Here is a 27,848-nt window from a genome sequence, read left to right on the forward strand (position 1 = left end):
CAACGCTGAAGCCTGCATTAGTGCTGGACCTTCAAGTTACATGACCAGTAAATACCTTTCTTTTAAAAACTAGTTCTGGGGCTTCCCTGGTGGTGCAGTGGTTGAGAGTCTGCCTGCCAATGCAGGGGACACGGGTTCGAGCCCTGGCCTGGGAAGATCCCATATGCCGCGGAGCGGCTAGGCCCGTGAGCCACAACTGCTGAGCCTGCGCGTCTGGAGCCTGTGCTCCGCAACAAGAGAGGCCGCGATAGTAAGAGGCCCGCGCACCGCGATGAAGAGTGACGCCCGCTTGCCGCAACTAGAGAAAGCCCTCGCACAGAAACGAAGACCCAACACAGCCATAAATAAATAAATAAATAAATAAATTTATTTAAAAAAAAACAAACAAAACTAGTTCTGTTAAGTATTCTATGACTTGCAACATAACGTGCCCGTGATAATATACCCTTTTATAAAGTTTAAAAACCCAGGTAATTTCTTCTTTCCTGAAGTATAGTTCCTAATAATAAATCTATGTATAGTTTGAATGATAAATTATTCTTTTCACTCGGAAGAGATGTGCCTAATTATTCATAGAAATGGTCAATGGTTATGTCTAACGGGAAAAAGTCTAAAGATCAGTGAAAAGTAGTAGAAAGAGATAATAGTTCTTACTAGCATTCACTTATACACCCAGCAGGTTTCTGAGTCATGGAGTTCTTAATGCCCCCAATTCAAAGTGGAAAATAGTCTGCTCTTATTTAATAATGTTTTAAAATAAACAGTTAACATTCTATACGTCCTTTATTTTGTCCGATTAAACTTTGAGGTAAACATGACAATCATCATTTGACAAATGAAGAAACTAAAGCTCAGAGAAGGAAAGTAACTTGTCCAAGATCATACATATACTGAACAGCAAAGCTGGAATTTTCTGAATTTAAAATCCACACTCTTAACAGTTGGAGCCAACAAACTGGCTTTGAAGTTGAACTCCACCACAAACACCTCAGTGACCCTGGGCAAAATATCCTTTCTGCGCCTTGGTTTCCTCATTAATAAAATGGAGATAATAATAGTATCCACTTCATAGGATTGCTGTGAGGAATAAGTGAGGTAAACTTAGGACAGTGCCTGACAGTTAGTAAATGCTAAATACATGTTAGTATTACATACTGCACTCTTCTATTCTCTGCATTGGGCAGAGAAGACAGAGAAGAAGATCCTGAAAGAAATTCAATTTCTCCTAAATTAACCCCACTGATGCTGTTTCATAATTGGGTAATGGTTCCTATCCCCTTGGCAATGTGGCCTAGTATCAAACAGATGGAATTGGGTAAATGTTAAGCTGTTACGATTGTCACAATAAGTTACTTCATTGCAGCCTTATTTTTAATGCAAATTGCAAAATCAAGAATGTCATTCAGAGATCAGATCTAATGATACAAGAACAGGCTTTGTGATTTATACTGACTTACTATTTTAGTGGTAAGAAACTTGGAAAAAAAGTAGTCCAAGATGAATACAAAAACCCTAAAATGGTTAATAATATGGTGTTTTAGGAACAAAATTCTAAGACCAAGGTTGTCTAACTTGAACTGTAGGTACTGCAACGTAGTGATATTTTCTCTTCCCTTTACCAACTGCTGTTCACTGTTTAAGTTACACCTAAAGTCGCCTATTCAGGGAAACATTACTTGACCCTTTTACACCAGGCCAGGCTGTACTGTGTTCCCCCACTGTAGTACTTAACAGCATTGTCATTTAACAGATTTTTAGTATAACTTCATATAATGTCCTTATCCACCATAGGCTGAAATTCCATGAGGGCAGAGACAGCGTTAATGTCAGTGCTCAGATGGTGCCTTGTACTTAGTAGTAAAGGCTGAAGAAAGATTTGTTGAATGGAAGATTGAAGGAATTGGTAAATAAATCAATGAAAACGTTTAAGGTAAGTTTTTAAAAAAATCACCAGATTATATATGCAGTTTAATCAGATCTAGTAAATAATATTTTGGTGATCTCATCTATTAAATATAGTGTCTTTTCAACTAAAATGGAAAATAAGTGGACTTGATGATGTCATAATTCATTCAAACACATTTCCCTTACATTGTTGCTTTGTTTTGCAACAGTCTGTGATCAGCTTTCCTTCCTCTCACACTCCTTCCCCCACCAATACCATTTCCTCAACTATTTAGTCTTCCCTCTCCCAATATTACCCTTTAGCAGAATGATAACTAGTATTAACTTTTATAGTAACATGCCTAAATGAAGTCAGGGGGAAAGTGTTTTTTTAAAAATTAATTACTATAATTGCTTTATTTCAAGCCAGCATTACAGTACTTCTTTCAACCAACTTTTTATCCCCTTATAAAAGAACTTAAAATTAATTATATAAAGAAAAGAAATAGCTTTTGTTTCACTTAACAAGTAAAAGTGAGTGAAAAGTCCCTTTAAGAGTAAGCTCGTATATAAAAATGCCTGAGAATATATGCATAGAACTCAGGGATGATGTGATTTTACTATATGAAAGATCCTGTACATGAATTGCCAACAGGCACATGAAAAGATGCTCAACATCACTAATCATCAGGGAAATGCAAATCAAAACCACAATGAGATATCGCATCACACCTGTCAGAATGGCTATCATCAAAAAAGACACGAGATAACAAAAGCTCATGAGGATGTGGAGAAAAGAGAACACTCGTGCACTGTTGGTGGGACTGTAAATTGGTGCATCCACTATGGAAAACAGTATGGAGGATCCTCAAAAAATTAAAAATAGAACTACCACATGATTCAGCAATTCCACTTCAGGGAATATATACAAAGGAAATGAAAACACTAAATTAAAAAGATATCTGCACCCCATGTTCACAGCAGCATTACTTACAAGAGCCAAAACATGGAAACAACCCTAGTGTCCATCCACAGATGAGTGGATGAAGAAGTTACGGTGTATACACATAGACAATGGAATATTGTTCAGCCATAATAAATGAGGAAATCCTGCCATTTGTGACAACATGGATGGACCTTTCGGGCATTATGTTAAGTGAAATTAGTCAGACAGAGAAAGACAAAAATACTTTATGATCTCACCTTTATGTGGAAGCTAAAAAAACAAACACAAACAAACACAAACAACAAAAAAACAAACTCATAGAAAAAGAGATCAGATTTGTAGTTCCCAGATGTTGGGGCTTGGAGGTTTTGGGTAGAGGAGGAATTGATGGAAGGTGACCACTTCAGGAAGGTGACCTTCCCCAAAGGTACAAACTTCGGATTATAAGATGCTAAAGATGTAATGTACAACATGATAACTATAGTTACCATTGTTGTATGATGTATATGAAAGTTGTTACGAGAGTAATCCTAAGAGTTCTCATTATAAGGAGAAATTTTTTTCTTTTTTTTCTTCCATTTCTTTTTATTGTTATCTATATGAGATGGTGAATGTTAACTAAACTTATTGTGGTAGTCATTTCACTATGTATGTAAGTCAAACCTTTATGCTATATACCTAAAAATCATACAGTGATATATGCCAATTATATTTCAATAAAACTGGAAAAAAGAGAAATATTCTGTAATAGGAAAGTGATGATGTTTCTTCAAGAAGATAGAAAGCATCCTATTATCATAGTTACCAGAGAAAACACAGTCATGTATTCCTAGAATTCTAATGTACATAGCCAATAACTTCAAAAGACAGAAAAATTAATAAAAATAATTTAACACTCAACTTTAACCTGCAAAGTATTAAATTGCTCTAAGACAATTTCCCTAAACTATTAATTAATCTGGAATCAAAAATCAATCACTTCATTTACTCGCTATATCTTTTCTTAAAGTCTAAAATTGGAAAGTTATAAATATATTGGGTAAAAGATCACTGGGTAAATTTACGCTAACTAGCCAGGATATAAGCAGAACTACAACATACTTAAATCCTTCAGGAATTTAATTCAGACATTTTAATGATAAAGTCAAGGTAGCAAAAGAAAAGAGTTCATTCAGTGGTTACAGAAAGTGAATAAGGGATAAAAAATATTGAGTTCATTGTATATAGCTCACTGTATAGACTTGAATCAACAGCTTGACCTTTGGAAGTCTGAGAGCTTCCATTTATCTGTTCTCTAAATATACTTACAATAAAAATACCATTAGAAGTATGCTGTGAGGATTAATGTCAGTGGAGAACTGTGAGACTCATGGATAAGAGATGAAAAGGAACTCTTAATACCATAGCTATAAACTAATTAAATTTTAATGTTACTTAAAAATCATATAGCTATCTGGGATAGATTCAAGATGATACACTAATATCAATATTTAATTTATATTGTATTTTGAAGATTTAAATATAATAAACTATAGAAAGTATTTGAAAAATACATGAAACAAGATCATCTGATATTTATCTTTTGCTTTGGAAGCAAAACTATGACTCTGGATCCTCAGAAAAATTCTAGCTTGTTTAGACAAAATAATTTGCTTTTAATCCTGAAACTCTTTAACATTAATTTTATGGTAACAGAGACAAGGATGTGAGAGCTGCACAAAGTAGACCTTTAATGTGCCCTATCATTACCCCCAGATCTCTTCTCCTATGGCATTTGCACAGTGCTGGGCACTGCTTGCTATTCAAATATATTGTCATAATGATGATTTATTCTTATGTATGCCAATTAATGTGAAAATGTGAAAACAGTAGAAAAAAGCAGGGTTCTAATAACATCTATTAAGAGTTGATATATATATATAGATACATATACCTATGTATATTTAAATACACATAATATATAAATATATATACGAACACAAATTATATACATTATATATATAGAAACAAAAATTACAGACAGCAATTTATTTTGTCAAAGGATTCTTTAGTCTAAAAAATGCTTCTACCACAAAATAATTTTAAAAGCCCACTTCTCCAGTATCTAAGTAGGGTTTAATTGACAAATATTCAGATATACATCTCTTCATACATGCATGTGTGTGTGTATGTGTGTGTGTGTGTGAGTATGTGTGTATGTGTGTGTGTGTGTGTGTGTGTGTGAGAGAGAGAGAGAGAGAGAGAGAATGAATGAAGGGGCACAAATAAAATGTTTATTATACTTCTGAACCAACAAGACATGTTCATGAGAATTACAGAAATTTTTGTGCCCAGTGCAATTAGCCAGAGGAAAAGAAGGCAACATTTTACTTTTTTAGGTAAGACCTGTCATTACATTTGCCCTAACCGCTTTGGCTATTGGAAAGAAGTCCAAATTATGGAAACAACTGCTTTCAGAACTGGGGACAGGGGATGCTAGAAGCTGGTTGAATTGGAAAAGAGACATGGGTGACTTTTTGTGGATGCACAGTGTCTCTTAGAGACTTAGAAATAAATTAGTACAGCCCTTTCTCTCATTCTACAAATGAAGCCGCCTTGAGCCTAGAGAGGAAGAGGAACTTTCAAAGGCTGCACATGAAGTGGAAGAGCACAGAATATCTCAACTCCAGGTCAGCACTCCTACACGACCCCACACCGGTGACTGAGATTTCGAAATAATGTGAGATGTGTCTTCCTCTTTCTCTTTCCCTTATCTATAGTATTTGTATTCCAACTACTGGGAATGGGGTGCATCAGTGGAGAAAGAGTCAGGGGAGAGAGAAATATTTTACCTTCATATGTGACTTTGCATCTTCATTTTCTTCCCATCATAAATTCAACTGGCTTCACTTCCTTCTTGAGGGTAAGCCTAGGGCTCATTTGTTGAAATTCTTAAAGTGTGATACTACTACAGATACTTGATAATATTTATTGAGCCCCTACTACATTATGTTCACTTAGATACATTATCTAGTTAATACTGCAAAGTCTATATTAATATCTTACACTGGAGCCTTAGAAACATTTAAGTAACCTGCACAACTTGAAGCCTTCTCTCTCAGACTGCAAGGACCACATACCACACCACCTCCCACTTTTCAGAGAAGGGTGCTTAGTAGCCCTTGATAGATTGTGATGCCAGAAGGGGCTAGATTGGAGTTGAATGCCACGTTACTGCTTATGTAAGTCTTCTTTCCCCGTACGATCTGAAGAACTGGAGGACCATTACACAAATAAGAAATATTCAGATCAGCAATCAAGTTGACCAAAATTTAAAGAAGAATAATGTAAAAAAATGTCATCACCAAGTTATTGGCCAAAGCCAATCACCAATTTTGTCAATCTGAATGGATGGGAAATATTTTAGGGGTAGACTAACAAAATATTTGCTTAAACCAGCTTCTTTGTTTTTTACAAGAGAGAAATCTTTTTATTTTCTAGTTGTTATTTGCCATGTTTCTGATGGCTTAGAAATCATACTGATCCTTAACCATTACTTGAAAATGATCTTCTAAGCATCAAAAGTACTTCTTTGGAAAAAGTGAAATTGTGATGTGCAAAGAATTTTTTTTCTTAAGACAGTTTAAGGACATCAAGGTGCTTTAAAAAATTATTAATGTCATTGTAAGCTCTCTTTCTGGAAAATAAATTCTAGAGAACCAAGATACATTTCATAGCTCTAAGTATAGAATTATTACTCCATTTTCAACTTTGTTTTTGCTGTCTAAATGATCTGCTTTTTCAGTGGACTCATGTTTTTGCACCTTATTGTCCTAAAGATGATGTAACAAGTATTACAAATGTTAGATAATGGCTAGTATTAACACAAAGTTTTAGTTAAGTTCTATGGAGTAGGAAAAAAAATCTTGAACTACATTTTGCTGATACCTTCATAAAAGTATGAAATCATTTAGCTTCCCTAAGTTTTACAGAAAACACTTTAAAAATGCTATAAAGATGTATAACAAGACATAAAACTGCAAATATTAACTGTCTATTTCCTTGAAATATAATTTAAACTTGGTGACTAGGACAAGAAAATGTCACATTCCTTTCTCTTGCTAAGGAAATTGCATATTTCCTTTGCAAAAATAAAGAATATGCAGTCTTCATAAGCATATATGTGACAGTTTTAAAGTTGTTTTGTTTCAGGGTAAAGGTTTCTATGAATTTTCACGATTGTCTCAAAGTTGGAAAAAGAAAAGAAACAAAGAAAAAGCAAAACATTAACCTTAGGCATACAAGTTTTGTTTTTCACCAAATGTTAAAAACAGCATTTATGTCATATGCATATTTTGTCCTTTCTAAATATTATCTTGAGTTACATAATTTTCAAATTCTTCATAGAATGAATACACTTTCAAATTTTTGCTTATGTTTCCCTCCATAAGCTGCAATATTCTAAATAGAAAGTTAATCTTCTGTCTTTACCAGGATTTGTGAAGCAAATGGATATACATTTTACCAAGTGGAAAATACAGCTGTGACATGGGCATTTAACTACTGATGAGTGCCCAATATTGGATTTGTGGACCACAGGCTACCATAAGATTTGGTTGACAACACTAATTTCACTTGGGAATCGAGAAATTCTGGAAAAAGAGAGTCTCTTAAAACATAGGTCAAGGGACTTCCCTGGTGGTGCAGTGGTTAAGAATCCACCTGCCAATGCAGGGCACATGGGTTCGAGCCCTGGTCTAGGAAGATCCCACATGCCGCAGAGCAACAAAGCCTGTGTGCCGCAACTACTGAGCCTGCGCTCTAGAGCCTGCGAGCCACAACTACTGAAGCCCACGTGCCACAACTACTGAAGCCCGCACACCTAGAGCCCATGCTCCACCACAAGAGAAGTCACCACAATGAGAAGCCCGCGCACCGCAACAAAGAGTAGCCCCCACTCTCTGCAACTAGAGAAAGCCTGCAGGCAGCAACGAAGACCCAACGCAGCCAAAAATAAATGAATAAATAAATAAAAATTTTAAAAAACCAAAAACATAGGTCAATCAAATTTCCAGAATTTCACTAAAATGAGATGAAGGAAAAGTTTAATAGTAATATCAAACATGGTCATAAGGGCTTTATGCCTATTTCCTCATTTAAGCCTCACATTAACCTTATTAAGTAGGAATTGCTACTGTCTCCCTTTTACACATGAGGAAACTGAGGCCAGAGAATTCAAGGACTTTGCCAAAATTCACACAGTCTCTAAGTGGCAGACCCATGCTCTTAGCCACTCAGTAGGTTTTAAATTGTTATTGTTTATGTCTCACTGGAGAAGAAAATGTGGACAACATGGGAGAGGTCACAAGGAAGTCTGTAAGGGTTGGGCTCCTTATGATTTCAGAACTCAATTCAGAGTGCATGGATTTAAAGTCCTCTGGGAAGACAAGCTGATGAGTCACAGGATTTCAAAGGGCCAGTCCAAAAGCTCTGAGGCAGACAAGAGAGTCCCCTAGCTCAGCTCTTTGGCTCCTGGTAGACGGGCCCAGATAGCGGCTTTGGTAGCCACCACAATGGCTTTCCTGGTCTCTGTAGAGGTTCCAGATTGAAGAGCAAATCAGCAGTGTGGAGGAGCACACAATATCAGATCCACCTGTGGGATACAGCTAGATGCTTTGTCCAACTGCAAGGATGTTGCAGGAATAAATGTACACAGGCACATAGATATGTCGATGTAGAGCTGTGGGTTCTTTTTTACTTAAATTTTTTCCCTTCATTATTAACAGTACAATAAAAGTGTACTCCCAGGGCCTCCCTGGTGGCGCAGTGGTTGAGAATCTGCCTGCCGATGCAGGAGACACGGGTTCGAGCCCTGGTCTGGGAGGATCCCACATGCTGCGGAGCAACTGGGCCCGTGAGTCACAACTACTGAGCCTGCGCGTCTGGAGCCTGTGCTCCGCAACAAGAGAGGTCGCGACAGTGAGAGGCCCGCGCACCGCGATGAAGAGTGGCCCCCGCTTGCCGCAACTAGAGAAAGCCCTCGCACAGAAACGAAGACCCAACACAGCCATAAATAAATAAATAAATAAATAAAAATTAAAAAAAAAAAAAAGTGTACTCCCAGAGCTTAGCAAGTCTAACTCCTAATTTTGCTTAACAGTAAAAAAAGCTTGCTTCTGAATTCACAAGATTCCAATGGGGTCCCTCTGTAGGAATAACTTTTGTTAATGAAAGAAATAATGCATATTAGCCTGCCATAACAAGAATAAACCAGAGTGCATTTTATCACAATTAATGTTAAACACAGCATTTTTCGTACTCCAAATATATTTATGAGAAACATATAGTTGTGTCTCATACATATCAAAATAAAATGGAAAATTTTCTAAGAGTTTCTGGCTATTTAATGTACTAGTTTAAAAATTAAACTAATTTGATCATTTGCCCCATAATATTCCTATATTTCAAAAGTATATGTAATATTTTTGTGAGCACATAAACTTATTACCAACATTACTGACTAGAAAAACTTTGTGACTTTAATCCTCTCCAAATGATCAAAAGTAGTATATTCTATAGAACTCACCTTTTGCCCATTCATCCCTGGAATTCCAGGTGCTCCAACAGAACCCTAAGGAGACACATGATTGAAATAAATTGATATCATAATCACAAAATATTTCAATTCTAAATTTATATTTTATTAGTTATGTTAGCCATAACTTTACCTTGCTAAAAACATGTCTGGGAGGCTATGTTTTTCAGATCTTATCTACTGTGTTCAAATATACAATAATGTAAACAGATTCATCAAGCTTTCCCAAAAACCATTAAGTTAAATTTAACCACGTTTGCAAATATCTACTTAATGCTAATATGATTTTAAAGAAATTCACATCATAAATTGAGATTTAGAGCTATCAGAAGGCCACATAGCTCTAAATTTGGGTGCTTTTAATAGACATGGCATGGACATATATACACTACCAAATGTAAAATAGATAGCTAGTGGGAAGCAGCCACATGGCACAGGGAGATCAGCTCGGTGCTTTGTGTCCACCTAGAGGGGTGGGATAGGGAGGGTGGGAGGGAGATGCAAGAGGGAGGAGATATGGGGATATATGTTTATGTATAGCTGATTCACTTTGTTATAAAGCAGAAACTAACACACCATTGTAAAGCAATTATACTCCAATAAAGATGTTATAAATAAATAAATAAATAAATAAATAAATAAATAAATATGTAAACACACACACAAAAGAATTAAACTTGCCGGGACTTCCCTGGTGGCGCAGTGGATAAGACTCTGCGCTCCCAATGCAGGGAGCCCGGCTTCGATCCCTGGTCAGGGAACTAGATCCCATATGCATGCTGCAACTACGAGTTTGCATGCTGCAACTAAGGAGCCCGCCTGCCACAACCAAGGAGCCCTGGAGCCACAACTAAGGAGCCCACCTGCCGCAGCTAAGACCCAGCGCAACCAAATAAATAAATAAATATTTTTTAAAAAAGAATTAAATATGCTTAGTTTCATCTGGAAAAAGCCTAGCAGTAGCAGTAACTCCTGAATTTCATGAAATTAAATAACATAAAATGAAAGGTAAGTAAAATAACACCCACTTGCTCCACAGTTAGACAAATAAGGGACCCATGTTGTAAACTCAAATTTGTTGTATTTGAAAGCATTTCCCCGAGACTCTCAGGGAGTGTGTTTAAACCACGTGAGTGTGAATACATCTTCCAAAGTAGACTAGAAAGGATGTTGCAAGTGGTAAACACCAACTAGGAACAACACAACTTCTACACATAAAATATTATCTTAAGTGTGTTTGTGTGTGTGTGTGTGTACATGCATGCACACTTGGAAGTGTGCACACATGCACTGGGGTGATTACAATGATTGGACATAGGTGGTGGAACTGAGAATAAGAAAGCTAATTACTACCTGAGAAAATCTGACATTTAACTGGATACAGAAACATTAACAAATGTTTTCAAATAGTGATTTCCCTTCACACACCTTCCTTTGAAGTTCTGGAGAAACCATTTTTAAATAGAAGGTGCTTATTTTTTGTTTAGCACTAGAAAACAGATTTTTCTTAGTAGCTGTATAATATTAAATTTCTTTAAGAATAATGGAAAAAAATTAAAATAGTAATTATAAATCTAAAACTGCTCTAAAAAATAAAGTTTATTAAAAATATAGTCATTACATGCAAAACAAATTGAGATAGCAAGTTCCTTAGTGCTTTCTTGGTGATTATATTGAGTGGGTCATTAAAGGACTTCCCGAAGCCTGAGGCAGTAATTTCATCCTGGTCGCATGTGGATTAGGGTAGCTTTACAATTTCACACCATACTTAATAGAGACATTATTGCTAAGGACAAATTGTTCCTATACACAAGTTGTCTCACAACGCATTGGCTTTTACTTGGTTTGTGGGATTATGTTTCAACAGATGCCACATGCCCAAGCTTGGGGGATAAAACATCTCTAACTTTGATGGATTCCAAAGATAAAGAATAATCACTTTTCCACCTGTTGTAATACAATTATTTTCTTTAGTTTTCTGCAGGTTAAATATCCTTTTTTGTCATCTTTATGGGGTGGGAGGTGTGATGGGGAATGGGGACTTAGTGATATTTTATTGGCAAAGCGCCATCTACCTGCTACGGATGTATTTACTACTGTAGTATTGATGTAATTTTAGAAGTGCTAGACTTTCTCCATCAGAACGTAAAGGGTTAATTCTGATGGCTCTGGATAACGTTGAAATGACAATCAGGAAGCCACTTTTCGGGTTACCTCAGCAAAGGAAGACACTAGTGGACCACTTAAATATAGCCAGCAAGCAACAAGAATATCCTTTGTTCTGGTCTGTTTAACAGTCATTTAACAATCCCATATGTGTGCAAGACCATGCAATTAATTTGCAATGTCTTATGACCCTTCACATTCTAAGTTTTCTCATGATGTTTTACCAGGATTTGAATTAAAACCTCAATAACCTACAAGTTTGGCAGACAGCTTAAAAAGAGTCTGCCCTGGATTTATTGACTTTTCTATAATGGAGTCAATTAGAAATCTAATGGCTAACATTACATGACTGTATTTTTAGAAAGCAGAATGCACAAACCAGACTGCTTTGGCATGACTTACAGTAGCTAATTCCATTCACTTCTCTGACTAGCCATTGGGCGATGGGAGTATAATTACCTTCACAGTATTATTTATACTCTACCTTTTGTCCTGGAGGCCCCAGAGGACCCTAAGAAAAGAAAAACAATTCAATAAACATAATATTGCAACGATTTAAACTTAAATGACTGATTAAAACTGTCCTATTCTGTAAGGTTCTATTGATATTTGTCATGCTGAAATATGCTGATGTTTTGTACATCAAGGAAAATGAAAATTTTCGGTTGGAAGTGCACAATGGGTCTTTTCTTCTCTCTTGTTCTCTTTTGAAGAACATTAAGCATATGCAGTAGGATTCTGATATTTTCCTTTAAAAAAAAGGATCACAACATTGTAAATCAACTATATTTCAACTAAAACAAAACAGAAAGAATCTTTGCCATTTCAGTGCATCTGTTTCTTCAGATACCTGCAAATCTATCACGTCAGTCTCATATAGAAGGCTGGAGATGTTGTTACTAGAAGCACTTAAAATGCAACGCAGTTCCCAGCACACTGACACGTTCTATACTTCTGCATCTGCAAAACTTCAGGAAGCAGATTTGCAAAGGAAATCATTGAATGGCATTACAAAGAAACATGTTTTGCTCTATTCTTCCTCTTATGAAATGCGGCCAATTGACCTGCACAAAAACTTGTTTACAAACTAGGCGATGCCAAGGTCAGTTGTGGCATGTAATGTGCACCAGAAAAGGGAACAAAAGATGCTGTCAGCTGTTGCATAAACTATGACACTGGGGCAGGGGAGGAGAGGAGAAGAAATATAATATTTAGGAAGATGAATGGGAATATTTACATTTAAAATGGAAATGTGGCAGTTCTGAGATTTAGCAATTTTTTGACCACAACGTCAGTGTTGGAATTCTGTTGGCTTTATTTAGAGCAAGGCAGGCTTTGGAATGGTAGAAAAGAGCACAAAGAGAGCTGTAATTCTGACTTCTGATGTCTATTTTTAAATAAAAATATTAAGCACTTTTCTTCCAATTCTTTCAAAAATACTTTTAATTTCAGTATATTTTAACAAAGTTATAGGTACTCTATCATTCCATGTAAAAAGCTCTTTATTCCATTACACTTAACTAATGGCTAGCTTATTTTTAATGTGTGACATTTCAGTTAATCAGCATCTTACATTCAGACTGTAACATAAAAAAAGGACTAGAGTGGTAATTAGAGGAAGAATTGGTCATGGCTAATTTTTTAATTAAAAATACACAATGTTTAGGAACATTCAGAGAATCTGTTCCTCATAAATTATTTTGTAATCCTCACAGGAAGACTAACAATTTCCTCAAATAATCAGCTTTAGGTTACTGAGAGTGCACTGTGCAATATCACCTTTATAGATTCCTTTTTTAAAATGTAGGATGTAGTTTTATTGACTCGGTGACACTGAAGGCAAGGACATTGAATGTCAGACATATGAAAAAATTAATACTGGCCTACAAGCCTAGGAACTGCAAGAAAGTGAACTCTTTTCTTTTTTCCTTTTTATTACAAAAAATCTAAAACATAATAAAGGGTAGGGAGAGTAATATAATGTACACCCATGTATCCATCACTTATATGTAACAATTGTTAATATTTTGCCATATATATTCCTTTTCAATTTACTCAACCTTCTTAAAGAGCTTGTTATCTCATCTATCTGTGTGGTCTGACTTTCTCTCTGCTTATCTCACTCCTTCAATTTAAAATTCTCCACGTCTTAGATTTTGCAGAGAAAACAGAGGCTCTCAGGCATAAATTCCCCCAACATCATGTCTCTCATCAACTCAAACCCATGTGGGCCTCCTTACTATATCAGAGGAGGAAGATGTTCTCCTCCCACTGGGCAAATGCATCCAGTAGACTCTGGAATCCATCCTTGCCTTCGCCCTCAGGGCTCTTTCTCAATCAATTATCCCTGCATCTGTATCAGAGCCTCCCGCTCTGCACTGGTTCCTTCCCCTTAGCACATAAACATGTGTAATCATTTCCTTACTTGGGTAAATTGTTTGGGAAGTGAATGTTAATGCTAAGTAAAGGCAGAATTTGGAAGCTGTAGTGATAGGAGATCTGAGAGTGAAGAAAAGACTTGGGTTTTATCACTGCCTGTGATTCCATTTTTCCTAGTGTCTCCAGAGTATTTCACTTTTTAAAGTGTTGATGTTAGAAAGGAAATCATATAACAAAAAGTACATTAATTCAATGTTTAGACTGAGAAAGTATATGTTCAATGCAAACAGGTTTGTTTCCCGCTAAAAACTTAACTGCCGCTTGAAAAAATATTGTTCACTAAAACTGGGCATTTCATTACATGTGATATATAACCCTGGAAGGGAATATTTCAGATTAAAATAAGAGCAAATTTTAAACCAAATGTTTTAACTAGAGACGAACATATCTGGTATTTTCTAATCTGGTCTTTGCTGCATGATCACAGTAAGTCAGAGATTTAGAAAGATTACTCACAACTCTGAAATCTATGAAATTATATTAGTTGTATATTTTAACACAGTAGTTAATAAAAGTCAAAGGATGGCTATAAAAAATATATTATTTTTCTCACTGTTAGAAAACTACTGCCATTTTTGCTAAACTCCAAAAATAAAAGCAGCTTTTAAGACAATATTAATTTTGAATTGTGAATACATATCTTATAAATTTTCATAACTATGTTGCCAAGGATATATCCTCAGCTACCAAAAATGTGCATATACTCCTTTGATCTCGCTGGCAGGAAAAATGGTAACAAGCCAAAGTTAGTGTCATTGTTTTAGAGAGGAACTGGGAAAAAGCAATGTTGAATATAAGGCACAGACATACATTTGAGTAAGTACACACACACACAAATAGCTATTTTGATCAATATTTTGCTCATGTATATATTTTTTGAGCATTCTCTGATTAATAGTCCCATTATATATCTGTGACACTGTGGTCATAAATTTAAGCTTACAAATGAAAGCTTCACTGATCAAAAATTGATTTTGAAGTTAGGGTATGCTACTACCAGTTGGTTAAGATGTCTACATTTGAGTAGTTTTGTAGTTTCTAGTACAAATACAAATTTATAAAGTAATGGGTAAATGCCATAGAACCATTGACTGACTTATCTAATCTTTCTTAAACTTACTTATAGTTTCAGCCTGAATAATGACTTGGATGAAGAATGTCACATATTCATTATTCACTTGTCAAGCTAGTGTATCTGATTATTCCTAAAATTAAAACTAGTTGTTCTAGTATTCTAAGATTTCTAAAATAATTCCATTATTGTTATCCCCATGTCTTAAAAAGTTTGAATCAAATAGTCTTCCAAACCAAAGAGTCAATCTTTTTAGTCCATTTTTATCAATCAATGAATTGTTCCTTTCTTAGGTATTTTCTTGGCGGGCACTTTTATATTTGCATATACTTTGCAGATGACCAATTAAGATGAGAATAATCTGGTCTCTTTTATTTTCTGTAATCATTTCTTTGTATATGTCTCAAGATTGGAAACTGTGTAACATATAGAATCTCAACATGTTAAACTATATTTCTTTAAGTTTAACTCCAGAAGTGTTAAACTATAATTTAAACCTTAAAATGTACTCATTTCAATATAGGCTCTGGGTGATGTAGAATGTATTAACTTTTTTCATTAAAGGATTTTGCACAATGGACATAACCTTATTCAAAAGATAAGAACCAAATGAGCCACTGAAAAATTCTAAGTGTGGAGTAACGACATCACTTATCTGCAGATAAATGTTTACACCTAATTTTCATGGTCTTTCAGAAAAGACTATGGAGAGCTACGAAAACTTAAAAGTTATAAACAGGTAGGAAATTACACAGTGCACTGATTTTCTTTCCTGTTTTCCCCACCCCCGCTAGATTCCATTTTTAAAGACGATGTAGAATATTATGTAGAATATGGCAGTCAAGTAAGTTAAAGAAATACTGTAGTTCCCATTTGGTGATTGCCTTTACTCAAGGCACGCTACTCGGGCTTGAGAGTGATAGTTTACTCTTTGGCTCTGGGTCCACCAGATACTACACTTACTCAGGAACATTCTCCGGTCTGCCCTCTTCTTCAGCTGCATTGCCATGCTCTTGTTCAACCCGCTTCTCTCTCACCTAAGCTACTGTGACATCCATCTAAAAGCCACTGTGTTTTCAGTCTTATTCAACCCTTTCTACACAGTGCTGCCCGAGGGAGCTTTCTAAAAGGCTTACAGGTTTCTACCTTGCCTCAGCTGAAAAATCCTTCCATGGCTTTCCATGGATTTTGAGAGAAAAGTTCAAGCTTTTGTAACAGTTGTAGTTTGCCACATAAGCCCTGCTTCCTCATCTCTACACCTCTGCACCTCTGGTTGTCTGTTCCTTTAATGGGCTTCTTCTCTCTGGTCCTGTCTCTTCCACTCATTCCATAATTCAGGGGTCAGTGCCTCCACCCTTGGGGCTAGGTCCCCTTCTTTTGTTTTCCAAAGCACCCCTATGACAGCACTTCTTTCCCAGAATTTACCAACTGTGTTGTGATTGTCAGGTTACTTCTTTCTTCACTCTACATGTCTTTTATCATACACAGAAGCTGGCACAGTAATTGCTCAGTGAATCCTTTTGGGTTCATTCATGAATTCATCCACTGAGCAGTTTTTTGAATGCCCATCGAGTGTGAGGCAATGTTCTAGGCACTGGGGATACAGTAGTGAACAAAATTAATAAAAATGCATGCCCTCCTGGACTGCGTAGTCTAGTGAATGGAGAAAGACAGTAAAAAAATAAACAAGTAAAATATAAAGTTGTGTCGGGGGTAAGTGTTAAAGCAAATAGGGGGGTAGGGATTGGGAGAAGTGGATGTGGTGGTATTTTAAATTGGGGGATCAGTGAAGGCCTAGGATAAAGTGACTCTTGGATAGAGCCCTGAAAGAGGTCAGGCAAGACAGTCATGCATGTAGAAGGGGGAAGAATGTTCCAGGCATGGGAATAGCAAGTACAAGGCCAAGAGGTGGGCATATGCTCAGTGTGTTCAAAGAACACTGAGGAGGCAATAGGTAAGTAGTAGAAGATGGGGCTCTGGAGAGGGTAGGGAGATCACATGTGTATGGCCTTGTAGGTGCTTGTAAGCACAATGGTGCTTAGTTTGAGTTGATAAAAATTATAGGAATGAATGATGAACACATAGAGTAAACCAAGTTTTCCCTTATACCTTAGACAATAGTATCTAAAGATAAGAATGACAAGATTTTTCACTCACGTTCACCCAAGTCATTCTAATGCTACTGGCCTATTCTTTTTTTTTTTTTAATTTTTAATTTTTAAAAATTTTTGGCTGTGTTGGGTCTTTGTTGCTGTGCGCGGGCTTTCTCTAGTTGAGGCGAGCGGGGGCTCCTCTTCGTTGTGGTGTGCGGGCTTCTCATTGCAGTGGCTTCTCTTGTTGCGGAGCACCGGCCCTAGGCACACGGGCTTCAGTAGTTATGGCACGTGGGCTTCAGTAGTTGTGGCACGCGGGCTTGGTTGCTCCACGGCATGTGGGATCTTCCAGACCAGGGATCGAACCTGTGTCCCCTGCATTGGTAGGCGTATTCTTAACCACTGAGCCACCAGGGAAGTCCCTGGCCTATTCTTATAGCCTCTAGATTACCTCTAAGTGCAAGAGTGAGTGGATGAATTCAATTCATGGCTTCTATATTAAAACCGCAAAGCAAAAATCATCTTGATTACATGGTCTCATTGACACGGAGAGTGTCATGGATGTGGATGTAGGTCTAAGGTCTCTAATGCATATCAAAAGCCATCATGCAAACAGTAAGTAGAATTATCAACTCATGTTAATCTTCAAAGCAGGCAGTTAAGAAATGGACGTTTCTATAACCATTATGCATTGGCTGCACTTTCCAGCTTGTAAAAATAACATTTTTTAATTAAAAAGTCTTTTGTTTGATAGATCATGGAATGGAAAAAAAAATTAATGAATTTTTCTGACTACTGATGTTAGCACAAATTTGATTGAGGTATTAATTACTTAAACAGAATGCAGAGTTTCTAAATGATGTGCTCTAGGATGCCTCTTGGGAGGTGTTTTAAGGCAAGTTCTGGTTGCCTGCTATTAGGAAATGATGTTCTGTGCGAGCAGGGGGCGGACATAGTTCCTGTTCTGTCCCTGATGGCTAACAGTAAAATTCAAAGCTCTAAAAGCTGCTGGTCATTTCTGGATACAAGAATATACAACCAGCTTCTGTAATAAAAAACACAGGGAACAAAAAAGAGGTGGTCCATCTGTGAAGGGGAGAATAAAAGCCCCAATCTATTAAGCCATTTAAAATTATTTCCTTTTTGAGTTAAGAATTTTTCCAAGATTTAATAAAAGTTAGGTAAAATGAAGAAAATACTTTTTAAAGTCTGTTTCCATGGGGGAAAATGATAACACGTATAATCTAACTTACTGGAGTCATAAAATGTTAGTATCAGACTTTCTCAAGGGTTTGGTGCAACAGACTTTAATCATAACCTTTTGAAAGCTATTAACCTGGTCACAAGATCAGAAAATACAACTTGGTTTATAAAGGGTAAGAGGAAATTTGAAATAAATAATGGAAATTTGTCTTACTTAAGAAGGGTTCATTTAAGATGTACTTATATAAAATTCCATGTTCTCCTTGGATGTTTGATGAGGGAGGGTCAAGAAACATAAACTCTAGCCACTATTATACGTGAGTCTGGAGTATAATTCAAATGATGTTTTACAAGACTCAGATTCCATAGCTTAAGTGTGTGGAAATGCCAAACGAGAAACTTTTGGGAAATGTTTAGAATGTAAGAGAGTGTGCTGATATGTTTTCAGTGTAAAAGCCAATGATTTAGCTGAACTGGGTACGAAGGAACACAGCATAAACAAGAAAAGAGCAGGACAGAGCTGAGATGGGAGAGCCTCATCTCTTGTTTCGAGTCCTCCATGGACTCTGTCTTCAGTCACATTGAATCATCTTTCCCAAGCAGTTTCCCATTAGCCTTCTTGTAAAGGTCTTAATCATTCTTCGAGGCTGAGCAGCCATAACTCACTTCCTTTGTGAACCTTCTCCAGTGCACCCAGACAGAGCTTGTTTTTGTCCTCTGTGTTTCTCTAGCACATTTTAACTGGCTGTATTTTAATATATTTACATATTTATCAAATCTACTTGACTAGGCAGCAAATTCTTCGGGCCATATATTTTACATCCTCAGCACCTACATAGCAGTGCCTAGCAAATAAATCATTATTGACTACAGTGAAACAATGAATTAATGAATATGAAAATTATTAAATTCCATTTACCAAATTTCCTCCATTGTTTTGCAACTCTAGCTATCTTACTTCTAACCACTGGTAAGAGTTCTCAGTTTTTTGTTTTTTGTTTTTTTTTAAGATGGCCATCTAAAACTTTTAATCAAATTGAAAAAGATATAAAGCAAAATTTTTCTAGTATACATAAATAATGATATTTTGAAATAAAATGGTTACATCACAGTAGTACCTAATGGAATCAAAATACTAGGGTGAATCATCCAACATCATCTATTTAGAAGACACATAGACAAGCTCTTCTTATGGGAAGTTAGATATCATTCTATTTTTCTCCTTAAAGTTCTCAGATTTGAGGCAGTTGTTTCTGTTTAAGTATCTGGGATTTTTTTCTGCTTCAACAATATAATTCCATAATTTCTATTATTTGAAGAAGTTCCTCTGAAACAGGTCTCCTTCAGAGCCTATCAATACAATGACATGTTATTATATTAATTCATGAATATTTGATGAAAAAAGTTTTAAATGCAGTAATTTATTTTTTAAAAGAATAAATTCTTTTTGACTTCTCTACCTCATGTGCTGACTTTTTGGGGAAAATATTAAACCTGGATGATTCATTTGTTGGTGTTTCCCAAAATCATGAAGCTCTGACCTCTTTATGGGAGGTCTCTTAACGCTCAGGAAATTAAAGAAGCCATACATTTTTCTCACCACTTGACGAAACCAGGACCCAAGACTAAATATTGGACATTAACTACCACCAGCAGATGAAAGACAGATCTAGGTATTAGAGAATCTATGCTCTGATTAGGTCCCCAAACAGAGATTCTATCGCCTCTTACCAAATATCCAAGGCTCAAATTAGCTCATTCCATCCCTTCTAAATATTTAATAAATTGTCTCTCATTGCTGCACCCAAAATGGAAATGACCCGTAAAGAAAGAAAAATTAACAGGCTTCCTCTGCCCTCTGTGATTAAGCATACTTCCCTAGTGTACCATGAAGGAAACAAATTTATGGTTCATGAAGGCCTATCACCCTATACTACGCTCAGTAAAAAATATTTCTATTGAGTAAGTGCAAGTGCTTTTCCTATTTTAAATCAACAATGCTAAGAAACACTAACTGCTAAAATTTAAATATCTTACTACCAGCAGAAGGAAGACTTAAATTTAGAACTCTAATATGTACTCATCTACTGTCCAGATCCGTTTTCTATCTAGACCAGCCTTACCCAACAGAACTTTCTGGAATAGTGGAAATAGTCTCTATTGCTCAATCCAGTAGGTAGCCAGTAACCACATGTGGCTACTGAGCACTTGAAATGTGGCTAGTGCCACTTTTAGAAACTGGATTTTAAATTTTATTTAATTTCAGTTTAAATGGCCACATGTGGCTAGTGGCTACTATATTGGAAAGTGTAGATCTAGCAGATCTACACTGTAAAATGCGTAAGATGACAATCAGGTGAACTGGATTCTACCCTAGTTCTGCCACAGACTACTCTATGAGCTTGGTCAAGTTATTTATTCACTCTGATGCTGTTTCTTTATCTGTGAAGCGATTAACTAGATGATTCCTAAGATTTCTTCTAGATCATTTACACTCTAGTTAAAAAACAGTCACAGAGTGTGACTAAAAATCGCTACAGTTACTTTTCCTCATGAAAATCAGTCCTTTAGTTACACCATGCGTATTCATGAACACACATATACTTCAAATTATCTATAATACGTGAATGAATATATGAAGATGCAGAAGAAAAAGTAGTTTTCTGTTGGATTTATCCTGCTTAATCCTACTCCTGGCATGCGATGATAGTGGATGAGATAAAAATATAAACAGGATTTCCTTGCATTAGTACCTGATTGATCGATTCATTGATTCATGTTATTCAGTCATTCAGTTTATTGAATACACTAAGCACCAGACACAGTTATTTTGTGATGTGATAAATGCTGTGGAGGAGGGGAGAAGGCAGCTTCTAACTTAGCTTGGGGGAGTGTGAATGCCTGTGAATGAGGAAGTGTGTGTGAAGTTTTCTCGAAGGAGGTGACCAAAGCAGAAGTCTATTTATTGAGTCCATTCAGACACATGGCCCCAGTACTGCCCTTAGCCCTGGGCAAGAGGGCTCCTGCTTTAGGGTCCACACTTTAGAGATCTCTTCCCTGGCTGCACACCTCCTCCTGTGGTAGCCCACCCCCTGACCTTAGACTGTACTCTGGGTTCCTGGGACCTTGGAATTCTCTGCCCCAATGACTGGAGCTCCCTTCAAGGACTGTGAATTGTCTCTTTCCCAGGTCTGTTCTTCTGCAGGTGAACCACACCACTGGTGTGCCCTACAATAAACTGGAGGATGGGGCAAAGAGGTGGGTATTTTGAGGCACGTGGATGGAGTTTGATCCTGTGAGCATCCCAAATGTCTACATATGAGAGCTTCAGTCTCATAGAGATACGGATGTTAGGTACGCGTGGGAGAGCGGGGGAGCAGGCCTTGGCCCATTTAGAAAACCAAGTATTACAGGCTCTGGTGGGTTGGAAGGACTCTGTCGGTGTGGCATTTACATGTACTTCATGGACAAACAGATTAAGTGAGAATAATAAAGCATTAGAACAGTTGCTAAGGCACCCCGGCAGGTAGTTTGGTGTGCACAACTGAAGTAATGCAGTTTTACCAAAAAAGATGTCATTATTAATATCTAGTCTAATAACTAAATATCCTAAGATGATTTTGGTCATTTGTGATTTGAAGGTTTGTTTGCCTCACCGGATTAAAATCATGAAGAGAAGCCTGCTGCTGTGTCCGATGTCTGCCATCCTGCTGGTCAATATGGTTGAGACAGCAAAGTATAATTAAGTAAAATGATAAGTTTTATCAAATCTGTGGGATAGCAGTGCATTATAACTAAATATGTTTAAAGTAAATCTTCACATATTGGTTAATACAATTGTATTTTAAATGAAGCAGAAGCAATTATCTATGCTTATGTTATTAGCGACCATAAAATACATTATGTTCACTTGACACAAACGTATTAAATGTGTTTGCAGGCAAAATCAAAATAAACTAAAAAGTATCTATAACTTCTTTGGATACAATCCAAATTTCACTTTAAGGAACAATAACAGAAAAACTTTTCTGAGTTTTGAACTCTCAGACACCACCAGGGCCCAACAAATGACATTTTAAGTACTCTTATAATTCAGAAAGAGATGAATGGATACGCTATGGAGTTTGCATATATTTGGGGGGCAGGAGAGGAAGGAAGAGTTTCAGTGTAGGGAAAGTGATATGGTCTATGAAACCTTGGTTATAGACACTTTGGACAAAAAAATAATTTCCAGGAAACAGGGAGTAGTTGGCACATTGAATATACATCATTTGTCTTTTATGTTTTTGAGAACTACTATATTTGTCAAAGAAAGAAACAGTAAGAATATCAAAAGGAAAGACACCTTCAAAAATACTATTCTAACAACTATTTAAACTCCTGAAGAACTGAAAAATAAAGACCATTTGTGCCGGGGTTCAGAACTTTAGCATTTCCAGCTGTCATCAGTTCTTGGTTTGATTCTTGAGTCTAATTTTATAAGCCAGAGCGATTCTCTCCTTATTTAGATGGAGTCTGGTTTGTTTTAGCTCAAGATTCTGCCTTTTAAAATCTCCTCTAGAACTCCTCGCAAAACCTGAAGGTCTTGTTTATGGAATAGGTGCACAGCAGGGTTAAATAAATGTGGAACTGCTTGAGAGGCAGGACTTCTTTTTTATTCTATTAGAGATGCTAATCTTCATCTAATCATGCTAGTCATCTAATCTTCATGCTAATCATCTGAATAATCTTCAGATGATTATTTTTGCGATATGAAATATATAGCATGGATTATGAAAACTAATTTCCCACCTGACACACTCATAAACAGTTTTGAAAGAGCCAATTTTAGATAATTCCTAGTTTTTTCATTTCATCATTAGAGACATTTTACATTTTAAAAAATTCTCTAATGCCTCTCAAGATCCTCACGTAAGCAAACACTCCTCCGTGGCGCAAACCAACAGAGGTAGTGGGTTTTGCATACTGTGGAAAAGATGAGAGCAGTGGTATATATTATCTTCCCTTGTCTGAACTGGTGGATGAGAAGGGGTGTGTTATGAAAAGGTGATGAGGTAAGAAGATGTGATATATAGGAGAAGGCCAAACACAATGATGGCAACAAACAGGACAAAAGGAATAAGTTGCATTATCAATCGCAGTATTTGACACACTCTAATTTAATTGACAGCTGTAATCACACTGTCGTTAGCCCTTATGTCTCATAGAGTGGTCTTTCTGTATGCCACGTTATGTCATCTGACATTTTTGTGTTAACAGCAATACTTCTCATTTACGGAAGTCTGTGTTCCATAAAGCATTTTCATATTTTTATTATTTCACTTGCTTCTCACCATATTCCAGTGATATAGGTGGAATAGGAATTATTGCCTACATTTTATAGATCAGTAAAAAGGATCACAGACGATAGTCATACACTCCTAAGTTGTTCTGAGGCCAGAATTACTGGTAATATGTACTTTTCTTTCTACCAGACTTCGAGTCAAAACACACACACCCACATACGCACACATACATATAACGTTTGAAAGGAAAAAGAAAATTTCTAAGGAAATCTTTCTCCGTGTGAAAGCTGCTATTATATTTCCAGTATCTTCTGTCTTTGAGATGGGTTAAAATACACAGGTGCTATTTAAGTTAGTAAACATAGTGATTTTTTTTAAATGATACTTTTAAAAATAATAGAAATATTTCACTTTAGGCAAATATATAAAAATTCAGGCTGTGCTGCTCAGGTCCCAGATTGCAGTGTCGGGTGCAGTGTCTCTGCGCACGGCCCACCGCAGCCATTTTGTATTGCTGTGTCATGCACAGCGCTTTTGCACATGGCCCGCTGAGCTGCAGTGTCGGGCACAATGGTTTTGCACTAGGAACTCTGGTTTGAGGGGTCGGGGCAAGGCCTCTGCCCACGGCCCCCTACAAGCAAGTGAAACTAGACGAAACACAAAGGAAAAGGAAAAGAAAGGTGATCCACTATAGAGTCTGGTGGTTATTAACCTGCCTATCAGTATCATAAAGGTTGTGGAGAAGAGAACAAAGCTGTGAGCTCAGAGATCTGCATCTTCATCTCTGTATGATAAAGGTACCCTGGTATGGTGCCGGGGATTTATATAATAGGAATTCAATAAATGTTTTAGCTTGAGTCACTGGAAAAAAAAAAAAAAATTCAGTTTGCTGGGAAGAGGAATTAGGGGATTATATTGCTTTATGAAAAGACTCTGAATATTGCTTTAAATAGCAAAATTTCCCAGCACATTTAAGCTATGTTGATTTATGAAAATCTGATTCATATAGAACTTTACAGGAATACATCTGTTATATAAATCCATGCTCACCTGTAATTTACTGTAGAGGGAACAACTGAGTGATAATAATAATAACATACTCATACAATTCTTCATTATATATTTTAAAGTGCTTTCTCCTAATTTATTGCACTTGTCTTTGGCAACCTTATAGGGGAGGCAGAGAGGGTACGATTTTCCTTTCTTTACAGATGAAAACTTGAGAGGTTAAGTGACTTGCCCAAGGTCAGACAGACAGACCATTCATTTACTGTTATTTGAGTGATGTAGTTTTAACAGGGTAGTCAAGGAAGTAAGGTTCTTCCTCTTAATTTTTTTTTTTAACCAGCTGTGAAGGCTATTAAAACAGAGGTGGATGATCTCACGAATATACTGTTGGATGAAAGAAGCCAGACACAAAAGTTACATATTGTATGATTCTATTAATATGAAATTCAAACGCAGGCAAAACTAATCTGTGTTGGCAGAAGAGGGAGATGGTGATGGCGGGGTGGATAAAGGGGGTTTCTAGGATATGATAACCTTCTATTTCTTGATCTGGTTTGTGGTTACACAGCTATGTTCACTGTGAAAATTCACTGAGATATATACTTATTTGTCTACTTGTTAAATATATATTATACAAGTTTTCTTTTAAAAAAGAATTTTACATCTTTAAGAACAGTACAATGCTGTACTTTAGAAGATCACTACATTAGACATATCCTTTGAACATTTGCGATTTCAACTGAGTTTCTCAGCTTCATTTTTTGAAATAAGAATATGAACTATATCTGAAGAGTTTAAAGAGAGAAGAAAGGTTTAGAGAAAAATACCCAGGGAAACTTTTCTTATCTGAAAAGTTGCTATATGAAATGGGAAATCAGAGCAAACTAAGACAATGACGTAATTCATTTAGGACTAGGCGGAACATTTATATTTAATGACATTAAGCTAGGAATGGTAGGGAAATGGGACTAATTTGTTATTTACACAGTGTATTCTAGAGCATCTATATGAATTTAAGGAAGATAAGATTATAATTTTTTAAACATCCATTTTTATTTTAGAACTTTGTATATTACGGTGCTGCACTGGGCATCAGGGCAGAAAGCCAGTGGCAATGATAAAAATCACAGGCTCTGCACACCTGGGGACAAACAAGTGCTCCTAAGAATCCTAAGTAGCCTTGGACGTAAGAGTGTATGGCAGGAATATGTTTTGACCGTTATCCATGATAGAAATTACAGGTGCATTCAACTGCATAAAGCAATTTCAAAATTTATATGGTAGTTTTCCAAAAATTCTTCACCCCCTCTGATCCTATAACCTGGAGAGCTAATGCTGCCCTTGTATGCAAAGTTACCACGGATGACAGATGTTTTATTTAATTTTTACATATGGTCTTTTGTTGCTGTTGTTTTTCTTTCATTTTATTCTTTTTAAAAAGAATCCATTATAGTACTCCCAGACTGACTGTCTGTATCAAATATCTATCTTGATACTGTAGGTCAGAAACAGAGAATTTCCAGGCAGTGGGTCAGGTGTGGTCCCAGGATGCTTCCATTTCACCAGTGATGTTTTGAAGGCAGCTACATGACAGCTAGGACTACAGCTTGCTGAGTGTCTCCCCAGGAGGGCTGTTGAAGGCATCCTGTGCAGGGAGAAGCCTTTGACCTTTAGCCCATGCACACGTTTGTTTTAATTCTTGGCCAACTAGCGTGTTCCTGTGCATTCGTTTCACTAGGACCTAGCTTCTATTTTTTTAAAATACATTTTATATCCTGAGCACCTGCAGGCTGCGTGCCACACATCGTGTGAAATGGACATGATCAAGCTGACCGTCATCACTGCACCCAGGGCAAGCGTGAGACATAGCTGTCCTCTGGGATTTGAGTTATTAGAGCGTCATCCTGTGTTCCTCAGCATTGTTCATGTCACAAAGCAGGTCAGAAAGGTAGCTCCAGAGACAGGGAGGAAGTGACAGGGAGAGGTAGGTTGAAGGAATTCTACTCTTTGGGGCTCAGCAAGCTGCCCTAACTTCTCTTTCACTGGCAAAGCATAAACAAACTTGAGGAGCTGGGACCTGCGTGTTTACAGGCAAGTCCAAGAGGAATCATTTCATGATCTTTTTTAATGACAGAGATCAGGAAGGCACAACTGTTTCTCTCTGGGTGGAAGGACAAATGATATTCAAACCATAACTGCTGATATTTTAACCATTAACTTACCGTTTTATTATCAGTTTCAGGGGTCAAGAAGGCACAACTGTTCTCTCCCTTCAGCAAAAGAAAAACCTCTTGAATCACTGTCGAAGGTTTGCTCTACTAGTTCACAGGTAGTGACACCTGGTTCCTTTGAAATCTCATTTCTTTTTAAGCTAACAGGCATAGCCCTGAATTTAATCTCTTATGACAGAGTCTCCCTCAGCATCCTCTGTCACTTGCTTCACCTGGAATCTCCCTCTTTTTTCCTCCTGTACCAGTTCTGCAGATGTGTTGTCATGTAATCCTTAGCATGTGATGGACAGGCCCTATCACTTCTTTTTTGCTTGTTTGTTTTAAAGGAATACATTTTTTTTTTTTTTTTACCATTAAAAAAAATTGAAGTATAGTTCATTTACAACGTTGTGTTAGCTTCAGGGGTACAGCACAGTGATTCAGTTATCGTTATCACTTTTTAACTTTTACTAATTCTCACTCTTTGTTACAGATCACACAACAGGCACATTTGTTACACATAGTCTTGACCACAGTTTTGAGTAACTTGTCTTTTCATTCTTTTCAGTATAGAAAAAGATAAATTCAGATACTTGCCATCAAGCCTTGTTCTCCTGGTTTCCCTGGTTCACCCTTAAAGAAGAATAATGATAATTTTATTAATGCTGTAAACAGTAAAAACCAATTTTAATCTTTTTTTTTTCTTTTTCACAATATCCACTAGGGATCTTGAATGTCAAATATATACTTCTTAGGCTAAAGAAAGGAATGCAAACACAATGTAATTTAAAGAGCGCTGATGTTCTTTCTTCAAATGCATTTTATAAACTTTTTAGGATTTAATACAACGAATCTATATTACAGCAGAGATTTAAGAATTATGCCAAGAAGGTATTCTAAATAAAACGAGTAGGAGTGATTATACCGTAAAACAGCTACGGGTTCTCTATCTTTTGGGGTTCCATTCC

At 36.6% G+C, this 27,848-nt stretch overlaps 1 protein-coding gene and 1 long non-coding RNA gene across 7 annotated transcripts in view; one reads left to right on the forward strand and one right to left on the reverse strand.

Moving 5' to 3' along the window:
- Nucleotides 1-27,848, reverse strand: part of COL25A1 (collagen type XXV alpha 1 chain) — a gene marked incomplete at its 5' end in the record, with an annotated part of 478,255 nt that overhangs the window by 106,851 nt on the left and 343,556 nt on the right. For all 6 annotated transcript variants that reach the window (XM_082389178.1, XM_082389177.1, XM_082389176.1 and 3 more), the window contains 3 exons: nucleotides 9,396-9,440; nucleotides 12,055-12,081; nucleotides 27,478-27,513. In XM_082389178.1, coding sequence (XP_082245304.1) covers nucleotides 9,396-9,440; nucleotides 12,055-12,081; nucleotides 27,478-27,513 — 108 coding nt within the window. The remainder of the gene's footprint in view (nucleotides 1-9,395; nucleotides 9,441-12,054; nucleotides 12,082-27,477; nucleotides 27,514-27,848) is intronic.
- Nucleotides 1-27,848, forward strand: part of LOC309627326 — a 195,468-nt gene that overhangs the window by 23,837 nt on the left and 143,783 nt on the right. The gene's annotated exons all lie outside the window — the stretch shown is intronic.

This window comes from Balaenoptera borealis (assembly GCF_965194805.1).
Source record: "Balaenoptera borealis genome assembly, chromosome: 4".
Taxonomy (NCBI): Eukaryota; Metazoa; Chordata; class Mammalia; order Artiodactyla; family Balaenopteridae; genus Balaenoptera; species Balaenoptera borealis.